At 48.0% G+C, this 11069-nt stretch overlaps 2 protein-coding genes across 4 annotated transcripts in view; one reads left to right on the top strand and one right to left on the bottom strand.

The window, feature by feature from the left end:
- Window positions 1-1902: 1902 nt before the first annotated feature.
- Window positions 1903-9729, bottom strand: AHSA1 (activator of HSP90 ATPase activity 1). Its single transcript, XM_077910154.1, has 9 exons — window positions 9493-9729; window positions 7982-8172; window positions 6175-6257; window positions 5667-5784; window positions 4491-4579; window positions 3526-3654; window positions 2960-3061; window positions 2412-2463; window positions 1903-2292 (listed from the first exon to the last, which is right to left on the bottom strand). Exons 1-9 carry the CDS (start codon window positions 9570-9572, stop codon window positions 2120-2122), a joined length of 1017 nt encoding a protein of 338 aa, XP_077766280.1. The 5' UTR covers window positions 9573-9729; the 3' UTR covers window positions 1903-2119.
- Window positions 9497-11069, top strand: part of VIPAS39 (VPS33B interacting protein, apical-basolateral polarity regulator, spe-39 homolog) — a 28992-nt gene continuing 27419 nt past the window's right edge. The window contains exons 1-2 of one of the 3 annotated variants that reach the window (XM_077910148.1): window positions 9497-10286; window positions 10797-10936. The gene's annotated coding sequence lies outside the window, so the exon portion shown is untranslated. Of the gene's footprint in view, window positions 10937-11069 lie in introns of all 3 variants that reach the window. The other 2 variants (XM_077910146.1, XM_077910147.1) reach the window with 2 other exon arrangements.

Below are 11069 nucleotides of genomic sequence, written 5' to 3'. Positions count from 1 at the left end.
CCATACCCCACAATGAGTAAGAATTAATTAGGGGCAGAGTCTAGAAAATTTTCTTAATTTAACAAGTTCCCTCAGGTGATTCTGAGTAAGGGGAGTCCTTGGCCTATAATTTGCAATTTGGCCAATTAACTGGGTTTTCAAAATATTCCTGCTTAAAGCAAAACACTCGGGCTCCTGAGTCCAGAAGTTAGTAGGTGATGTTTGCCAGATATTACCAGGTGCCAGTGCTTCTATGCTTGTCATCTCTAATGCTCTGATAAGGTACCTATTATACCCATAATACCGCTGAGAAAATTTGGCCCATGTGTTAGGAAGTGGCAAAATTCAACCCAAGTCCACGCAAGTCCAGAGTTTTGTTTTTAGCTATGTTGCTCTGCTTGTTAGGCTAAAAAATGCTATCAGTAAAATGACTGATAAAAACTGGTACAACCATTGTGAATACTGGGAATGTGAACCGTTATTGGGTAGGTCATGTGACAGGTAATTTCCCTAGTGTTTTGGTTTTTATTAAGGTTTTTGTATCTCTGCTTTGGGGATTTTTTCAAGAACTCTAGAATTGGTGAACTCTCCAGCCAGGCATGAAGGGGCTCCTTTTTTTTTTGTCACTGCTCTTTGTGTGAGGAGGAGGAGTCGGTTAGGAGGAGCCCCTAGATCTGATTCAAGCTATCAGTCCAGGTTCTTTATCAAAAGGCATCTTTTTGGACCCCCAGCAGGCAGATCTAATGCCGAATTAGATGCTAATTAGTTCAGTCCACCATTCCTTTAATTCAAACCAAAAGTGGCTCTTTGGGGTCTAAATTATCCAGATCAGTACTGGTTTTCTGCTTTAACTAGTGTTTTGGCCAAGTCACGCTGGTAGGATTAGCCTGCAGGCCTCGCTGCCACCTAATAAAAGAGGCAAAAATAGATTAAGGAAATAGCTGTGCCTGCAGGAGGCCGAGTGTCTGGGTTAGAAGGCACAGACTCCCTCAGGATGCAGGATGCCAGGGTAGGGCTGGTCTGGGAAAGGGACCCTTCCTGCTCAGGTGGTTGCCTCTCCTGCCACGTGGCAATCAGAACCTCATTTGAACATATCCCCAGTACTTGGTCAGTGCTCGGTAAACCTGTTTAATAGAACCAGGTATTTAAAAAATACGCTTAACAAGAACATTCATTTCTTCCTCTTTCTGGGAATTGTGAGGCCTGGAACTTCTTATTCCAGGAGGGATGCCTGACACACTAGAAATACAGCAGCTTCTCAGGGGATGAACCCAATGACAGGGCAGTGGACATAGTGGTTTAGACTGAAGCATTGGCTCTGCAAGTTATAGTCCTCATTCTAAATCTCAACTCTGCTAAATGGCAGCTGCAGGGTCAGGGGATATTACTGAAGAAAAGCAAGACTTAGATTCTTATAAAACAGAAAATGCTGGCAGTTATCTCTTTCACAAGGCTACTGTGATGGTTAAATGAGCTAACACAAGGGGGCTACTTAGCGTCCAGTACATAGTCATTGCTCAGGAAGCGTAAGCTGTGAACCTGAGGCCCACAGTTCCCCTGCCATGAGGGGGCAGCTTTTCACATCTCAAGGCAGCACCTGGTGCTCATCTGTTCTCGCAAGAGGATAGGAGAGGCCAGAGAGGGGAAAGCCCAGGATGCCATTTCTGCCAGCAATAAGGTTTCTTGGCATTGTTTATCCCAGAGCCATCCCCACCTCGTCTTCCATCAGTGAGGGGAGCGGCAGCTTTGTACCAGTCTGCAGAAAGGAGACTAGATCAGGAATGCTGCTGAGAGGCAGGGATTGCTTCATGCCTCTACACTTACCTGGAATATAAACAAAACCTGTTTTTTTCTCCTTGAATTCAGTATCTTCAAGGGAACTCATTAATACCAGCCACCCAATCAACAGTTTCCAGACATGTATGTTTTTTAAATTACGTTTATTTAGCGTATGTACACATAAAAGAGAAATCCCCCTCTGATCCCACCCAGCAGAAAACATGCACAAACCCAAGGTATATGTGGAGGGAAGGGGCCCCAGCCCCAAGTTAGTGGTTGGGATGGTGCAATCCTGGGAGTCCCAAGCCCCAGTCAGGAGAGGGCTGGCCCGAAGTAGCGGGCAGCCCCCCTGCTGCCAGCCCTAAAATAAGCGTGCGCCATAGCCAAAGGTCTGTTTGATGCCCTCAAAGTAGTACCGCTGCCAGCCCTGCCGCGTCCTCTCTTCCTCGGGGGCAGGGATGCCTCTGCCTTCCATGCACAGCTCAGTCTCTCCATTCTTGTCAAGGAAGGTCAAGGTGATGGTGGCAAAGTGCCCTGGAGAAAGGCAGAGAGGAAGGGAGGTTTCAGATCCATGGTTTCCAATCAGGATTTGAGACAGGGGTAAAGAGAAGAGTTCTGGAGGGTAATAACAATAAGCAAATAAATGTACTTACCTTCTGGCCAAGATTTAAACCTCCATTTCATCACAATAAGTTTCTCAGGGACCTAAAATATCAAAGAGATCGGTCTGTACTGTGGACTACAACATACCCCATCCTGGTAGGGAGTGGCCACCTGCCTTCCGTACGGTCTATCCTCTGTGCAATTCTACAACTTAAAGGCACAAAGTGGACCACTACTGGTGGCTTCTGCACCAATAACGCTGCGGCTTCTCCTCTTATGCCCCAATTGGGTCCGGTCAGCTGTGCCCAGGTGACATTTCAGTGCTGCAAATGCAAAATCACTAGCCACCAACATATAGGACCCTCTTCCACAAAGAATTTCTTCAGAAAGAACTAATTGTACTACACTAAGGGGAAAAAAATCAAGCAAGAGAATTCAACTACAACATTCTTTTGAAAATCATTTTGAAAAATGAGTTTTTTTTTTTTTACTAACCGGAGAGATTAAATTTTACCTAGAGAGCTGAAAAAAAAGAAGGAACAATACATTTCTTCTGACCAAAGACTACATCCGGGGTCTGGCGCCAGCAGGCACTCACCAGATCCGTGAACTCCCCAGAGACGTTGCCATCTACCAGGTGAAACTTCCCACCTCTGTCTGCTTCTAACATCGCAGGAGCATGGGTAAAGGCCTGAACGAGCTGTAGGGGGAAAAAAGGAGGTACGAAGATGTCCTTCTTAGTGGGACAAATGCCAGCTGATACCTGCACGCCTCAGCTCTCATTTCCAAAGGCATCACTTTGCCCAATTACCAGGTTCTATTCTGTTCCACTACAGAGAAGAGCCCCTACTCAAGGCTCTGACTGGAGTGATGCTTTGTGAATCCAAGATGCCATTACTTCAGATCCATTCACTTTTCTAACAAGAATGCTTCCAGTGGTGCCCACTTAGACCACCCGAAACCAGTATATGGGAGGAAAAAGAAGGCATGTTCACTTTGATAAGGAGGTCCAACAGAAGGGTTTTTCCTTTGCCTCTGCCTCTACGAGGAAAACCTCACAGCTCCGCTTTTCAGTACCTGCTCTGCACAGAGGGGATGTGCCCACAACCCAAGTCACCTAGAACAGCAGATGCCCTGAGGCCTGAAGGACAAGATTATACTTACCTCTTGGGTGGTAAAGACTCTATAGAGCTCTTCTGGTGATGTCAGGAAGGTTTCTCTAAGGGTGATCTTACAAGTGGGGATTTTGACACCAACAGGTCTGGCCTGGGTTTTTGAAGGAGCAGACTTAGCCTGTGGAAGCGGCAGTGAGAAAGGTTTAGAGTGATGGGGAAACCTGCATTAACGTGGCTTCCAGGACAGGCATGTTATTCATCCTCACAAACTTCTTCGCCTCCAGGGCTAATCCTTCCAGGGGGTTGGAGGGAATATGTATGGATGTTTCAGTCATGAGGGGAACTTGCCCAGAATGTCCTCAATTCCCACTGAAATAATATTCTGGGTGAAGGAGGAGAGATACTGAACACTCCCACTGACCAAAGGACATGGCACATCATTTGGTATTTCTGAGGTACTTGTGTCTAATTTTCAGGAAAAAATGGTGCTTAAACAGCTGGAAGCAGCCACCTCCCCTCCGGAATTCCCTTCACTATGCTGACAAGGGGCAACAGAGCTGCAAACCAAGTGCTGAGCCTGAACCACACAAATTCCACCTCCACAAAAAATATTTCCTCACCCTGTAAATGTGGTGAAATCAATCAATTTCCTGACAGGTGAATGTAGTGATCTCACCCCAGTACCTTCCTGAGACCTCTGGTATCAGAGGAGCAAATATCAACACCTCAGTTAGGAATAATACTGAAGACACATATAAAAACCAATCTGTGTTCACAAACTCCTCTAACTGGGGTGAAATGCAATGAAGAATCAAACTCTGAAGCCCCTGACAGTTTCCATTTGCTCTAGGAGTCTGTTATAAATGAATGAAAACCAGGTTACAGAAGGACAGACAAGTAACTACATATCGAGGACTCTGTAAAAAGCACCATGGGCAGATCATATGTCGCTCTGGCTTGGAGGTTAAGGTCAGCGAGAGCGAGCACACACACATGGAAATATCATTGACTTACCTTGCGCTCCTCAGTTTTCAGTGCTGGCTGCCCAGCTGGGTCTACTGACTCTCCATTCATTGTAGGCAAGATCATGCCCTGCGTGAACTCTGAAAAGATAAAAAATCCCCGCTCCTGGAAGTTATTTCTTAGTTGCTGAGATTTGGGGCCTCTTTAGAGTTTGACAAACATGGCCATCTTACCCCAGAATGAGGTAATGACAAAGAAAGAAAGAGTCTATCTACTTTAGGCCTTTACCTCCGGCCTATGCCAGACAGGTATCTGAGTGTACGCTGTAGAATATGGAACGTTAAGGGTCATTTAAAACCCGACTCCATTAGAAGCATTACAACTTGTTAAATGTACATGAGGTCTACTATGGATAATAGTGAATGAACATAGTGGCACTTCCAATGACTTCAAGAATAGGGCAAGACGCCCTCGGATGCAGATCTGTCCCCCTCCTCCATTCTGCCTCACCTCTGCAAAACAGCCACAACTAGTTCTGGCACCAGAGCACTTTGGTTCCCACCAAAAGAGGGATCACCCCTGACAGTCACTCTATGCACTCCAACACCAAGACCAGAACACACTGGCATAACTGGAATTCTAAGGGAGAGCTCGACTACCTGCAACCTAAAAACCCCCTAAGCGTCCCTGGAGAATGCCTATTAAAGATAGTCTAGGACTGTGCTCGAGCAGTGAGTCTGGGGATGCCAAGTCTTTAGATTAGCACAGTCCAACAGAAATACAAGGTCAGCCTCAGAAAGAATTTTACATTTTCTACTAGCCACATTATAGCCAAAAAACAAACAAGTGAAGTTCATTTTATTAATATACTTAATCCAATATATCCAAAATATGTCAAGGTTATTGTCATAAAAAGCTGTTGATATTTCACATTCTTTTTTTTTTGTACCAAGTTTTCAAAACCCACTGTATTTTATACTCATGGCACAACTCAATTTGTACTAGCCGTATTTCAAGAGCTCAACAGTCAATAGATTATCAGGCAAGTCATCCCTACATCTTTCCCTTATTGAGATTAAAGACTGACTTTGAGATGAAGAGGCCCCCTCCCCCAAAATGTTCACTCATTTGGCAAACAAAGGACTATCGGATCCCTTAATCAGAGTCTGATGACCGGGGGTGGGGGGAACTATCTCCTCAAGGCATACATTACTACTCAAGGGATACCTGTTTTGAGGGTGCTGATGTAAATTCCCATTGCTTCTCTTAGAAGTTTCACCCCTTCTTCCTTCATTAAGGCCACGAGATTTGTGTCAGGCTCATCTTTGGCAAGGCTCACACTAATCTGAGTGAAAGATCAGAAGTAGGTGGTAAATAACTTGAGGGGCACCCACAATGTGGAATGTGGGTGCTGAGCAATCAGATAACTGCTGACATTTCCAAAGGAAATGTGTGAGGGTTGGGGTATCTTTCCAATCCCCATGAGTGTTCCTTCTCCAGTTCTCTCTGCCAAAGCCAAGGTGGCTAACGTTAGAACACGTTACTAGCTGAAACAAAGTAATTAAATAAGCACAAGCTGTGCCGGACGCTCCCAACAGCACCACAGACCTAGAAGATTATCTGCAGAATGAGGTTCTGAATGGTTGGACCCAGCCTGGGCTTTAATCTTGAAATCATTTTTCTCATCTGAGAAGAGGATATGGAAGACTCAGATGAAGAATTAAGAAGCACAAACCTCTACTTCATCCACACTGTTTTCATCAGATAAATTGGGGATCTCCACATGTCCCTTGTACTGCACTCCGGACTTAGAGGTACCTGTCAAAAGCAATGCAATGTCATTAGTCTCTCCCTCTGCAGACAAAGTCGGCTCTGGACGCCTAACTACTCCTCTGCTTATATTTCTTTTGAACTATTGAACTGACCCTCTTTATTCTAGAGAATGTCAGATACAATCAACCCTCCCCCAGTTCCCCAGAAGAAAGGTCTTCCCTCATTAGATCTGCGGGCCAGCTGTGTGATTACCGTACGGGACTAAGGGCTTTGCGGATGTGGCACTAGTGTGAATTCTGCCCAGGAGGATTCGGGTCAATAATCAAGGCAGTCAGTTCTGCTAGGATCCTTGTTCTGAAAATACAAACTTGTTCCCATGCGACTGACCTACTAGAGGACAATCTGATCACAGCATGAATTCCACGCTTCCTAACACGAGACTTCTTCCATGAGAAACACTAGGTGCACACACAGAACCACACCCAGCTGAAAGGAGCCGGACAGGAATACACAAGACAGGATCTCCTCAAACACTTATCTCCCAGCAACCTTAGTTCCCCATGTGTTCCGAGCCATACCACCCACACTGGGGTCCGTAATGTTCCCTCTGATTTCATCAGTTGACCCTCCAAGCACCAATTCACAATAACCCACCTGCTGCAACCCTTCTGATACGATGCCTGCTTTCACAAGTGAACTCCAGATCTTTTTCAAAGTAAAGCAGCACGTTTACTATATTATTCATGTATTTCTTCCCATATAACATGTAGCACTGTGCTATCAATTTTTACATTCCTAAATTTTAAAAACGTGTCACCAGTGAAGGTTTTGGGTGTTGTGTCGTGTCCCTAACCCTATCTTCCCTATAAGCCCTGTGGTTTTGGTTGAGCAATTTTGCACAGTGTGGTGATTTTTAGAACACGTGGGCGACATTATAGCAGAACTGACTATATTTCAAAATTGACCAACAGGACGTTTATTTATCTCCACTTCTCTTGACATCAGCTTCTCAATCTATAAAAAGAGGACCGGGCAAGAGGACACCTAAAGGTTCCTTTCAGACTACCATATTTTAGTAGTTTTTTAAAAGGTCATGAAGATATAGATTTACTTTTCCCCTCTTTATTACCATTTACTTAAGAAATGCTCATTGAAGCACAAATCTGTTGTATGTTTTGCCCCCTACATGTACTCCTTTAGCTTTAGTGCCTTTTGAAATTCAGCCTCCCAACTATCAGGACCATCCAGGTGGGGCGCACACATGGCTCTAATTCTTTGCCAATGCCATCACAGAAGGGACATAAACGAGAGAGTAAAACTGCCCCAAATTATAGTCACATAAAAACTTCATTAGCATAATGGTCTACACTGGTAGAGTCACACTGGAGAAAGAAAAAAAAAAAGATCCATACCCCCCCAAAAATTTCCTTTCCCACCTTTAAATCAATCATCCAAGAGGTAAAAATTAGCTAGTGTGAGAAATGTTACCTCATTTAAAACGTCCTAACATATTTGTAGCCCAAAAATTCAGTGGCCTAACTGCTTCACTGATGGGGACTTGTGAGACCCACGGAGAGAAAAATGCATTTAGTGTTCATCCCCTAGGGGCAGAGAAATTTTGGCACCCAATACTGATTTCCTCAGGACTCCAAAGCAGCACTGTCTCCCTTCAAGAGTTCCCAACTCCCCTCAAACCATTCTCCCTGGCTCCTTAGCAAGTCAAGCAAAATGCAGTTAACTTTTGTCCTAACAGTCCAGCATAGACTTACCTGTCCAGTTTAGTTTGATGCTCCACTCATAAAAGAAGATAAGTTTGCCTTTGCGGTTGTTAATGGATGCCTCTCCATCAAGCTTATTTACTTCGGTCACCTCACATTTGCCTTCCTCATTTTGCACCTGCACTGCCAGGAACAGTGTTTTCAGCTTATCCGTGGACCAATTTGAGGCATCCCTCTCTGTCCTGCAAAACAGAAAATAAAGCTATGGAGCAGCAGCCAAATGGAAGAGACTGCTTGCTCTGTGCAAAAGAATCCAAGGCTACAAGAGGCCTGACAAATAGTTTGAAAAAAAAAAAAAAAATCAGTCCCACTCTAGTTCGTCCACAAGCGTGTTACCCCGTTTTAGGAAGATAAGGACTCCCATATGGTCAACAAAGACAACCACGGCTGCGTGGAATGGTTACAAATCAAACGGAAAATGATGCCTTCCATCCTCAGCAAGATGCTGTAGGGTCAGTATGTGACACTTCAACACGGCGCCCCCGTTGGACCAAATGGAAAACTGTGACCATCTCGCTGAGGTCAGGAGCACAAGAGCGGCCGTAGAAAGCAGTATTTAACTCACAAGCCCAGTAAGTAATAAACCCATAATCTTGACCTCATTAGCGCAGCGGGCTGACCTGTCAAATTCAGGCGGTGCTAAAAATCCCCTACACGTTCCGTGTCCTCTAGGTGGCCGTGGAAGCAATGTTAAGTCCAGCACCCTTGTACGTTAAGAGGAGAGGAGGCAGGCTGGGATACAGAGGAGAAAAATCACACTCTGCCTCCCCATGTGCTTAACAGTAGAGAAACCAGCAGCAAGAAGAGCCGCCACAGGGGAAAGGTACAGTAAAGACGGTGTGGTGTGAACAAAGTTCAGGGGAGTGAAAAGATAAGGAAATAGTACTTTTAATGTCATAACGGAGAATAGGCTTTTGGTTACATTATAAAGCCACGATTGCCCGGCAACCAGGGGCAGCCCCGGGAGTTACAACACAACCAAATGGAACAGTTCCGGGTGAGAGGCCGTGGCATCCTCAGCATCCCTGAGCTCTCAGCACCTACGGAACACGCTCCGAACCTTTGCCCTCCGGACTCAGGCAGTGGTCCCCTGCGGCTGACTCCGAAGCGCACGCATAAGCCGCAAGACAGCAATTCCAGCCCACCGGCCTCGAGCCTAACACGGCGGTCCCCCGACTCCTCCGGCCACGTGTGGGAAGCACGTCCCGGCTCGCGGCGGATGCATGCATGGGCTCGGGGGTTACGTTCTCGTGCTCCTGGAACCCCTCCTCTGGGCGCAGCCCTCCGCGGCGCCCCCTTGCCCCTCCGAGGAGCCAAACAGCGGCAGGTGGTGGTGTGTGGAGGGGCCCGGGGCCACGGACCCCGTGCCGCGGCGAGGACCTCCCCGCGTGTCCCCGCAGGGCTGCCCCGGGCCCCAGCTTTGTTCCGACCGAGGCTCCGGGGACCCGCACCCCCGGCTGGGCCGGGCCCTCCCGCGGCCTGGCCCGCTCGCTGGCCCTCACCAGTGCCAGTTGTTGACGTTGGTGGCGTCCGCCCGCTCCTCCACGATCCAGCGTGGGTCGCCTTCACCCCACTTGGCCATCGGCTCTCCTGTCGCACCGCCACCAGCGCCCGAGCAGCCGCAGCCACAGCCTCCGGACCGCCTGGTCCCAGCCGCCCGGCAGCGCCTGGAAACTACTAGAAGCGGCCGCAGAACCTCCTGGCTTGCTTTTCCCTCCACCCCCCGCCCCTCCCCGCCTTAACTTCCGGCTCCTCCTCACTCCCTCCGGGTACTTCCGTTTCACCTCGTCGGATTTTACTTTGTGCCTGTTCGAGAGTTCTTTCAAGCTCCCTCGGGTTACCTCGAAAGGGGTCCGAAATGCAACCGCTCACACAACCATTCATCACCCGTAAAGGCCACAAAGAACACGTCCCATTGTTCCCCGAGCCTCTGAATTGGCCCTCCTGAGCCTCATGGGAGTTGTAGTCTTGTTGACTAATCTGCTGGATAACCGCGGAAGGTCGCGCTAAAAGTAAAGGAAACGATTTAAGCGCGGAGCGCTGGGAGTTTCGGGAGTTGTAGTCAAGGAGCCCTGTGTCACGTCCAGAACCGAGCGTGACGGTGGAGACGGAAAGACTACAATTTCCAGCATGCCCTGCGGCCTCAGTCTTGACTCACGTTCCTCCCTCCTTCCGCCCCACCCCGCGACTGCTCGCTTCCGCCTGTTTTCTATGCGGCTCAGTCTGGCTAGGAAGGGTGGTCCAGCGGCGGAAGAGTCTGACGCTGTCCCGAAAGGGTGGGCTCGGTGTGGCAGAGGTGAGGGTGTCCCAAGCCGTTTGGGCCGCGGGTCTAGCTGATTCCAGAGTCTCCGCAAACTTATCCGTTCCCCCCTATTCTCTGGGGCGTCCCTAGACGCTTCCCCACCCGCCGCCCCGGCCTGACCCTTCCAGTCGGAGCGACCGAGTACGCTCGGGGTTGGGACTGTAAGTGGATTCCAATCCAGTCCAATCCAGTCGACACTGGAATTGAAGGATCATTCACTCTGCCGGCGATCCGCCGGGCTCTGGCTACTGCCGTAGACCCGTGGCTTCCCGGACGGTCGCCCGGTGACTCCTCCTCGGTTAACCCACATTCCCTGGGCTCGGTTCATGGCCTCACAGGGATAGGCCTGGCTCAGAAGTTAATAATTGGATCTGAGTCTCGGGAGCTGGTTTGTGAAGCAGCGAACGTGTCGGTCGTGGAATTTTTTTTTTTTTTTTTTTTGGCCGATGCCTGTTTTCCTTTGTTGTGTGCTTGGATTTGCTCCCCCGTCTCGTGGGCTCCCAGTAAACAGGTGACGATAGGGACAAGCCTCTGCCGCCGTACTTGGGATCATGTTGAAGCACCTCTTTCAGTCACTCTTATAATCGCACCCGGTCGATGTAACTTCTAGAGCCGTCAGATCTTTATCTCCTTCCTTGGCACAGGTAAAGCAAGCTAGGTTCTGATTGGGCCTTCGCAGTACACGTTGGTGTCAAGTGTCACCCCTGCGGTTGCGTGATTTTAAAAAGATTCCAGAAATTCTCTGGTGGATTACGGGGCTCGTTAGACACATCCTAT

The sequence above is a fragment of the Canis aureus genome, chromosome 9 (genome assembly GCF_053574225.1).
Source record: "Canis aureus isolate CA01 chromosome 9, VMU_Caureus_v.1.0, whole genome shotgun sequence".
NCBI classification, from domain to species: Eukaryota; Metazoa; Chordata; class Mammalia; order Carnivora; family Canidae; genus Canis; species Canis aureus.
Note: the sequence above shows the minus strand (reverse complement) of the source record. Positions and strands in the feature narration are given on the sequence as shown.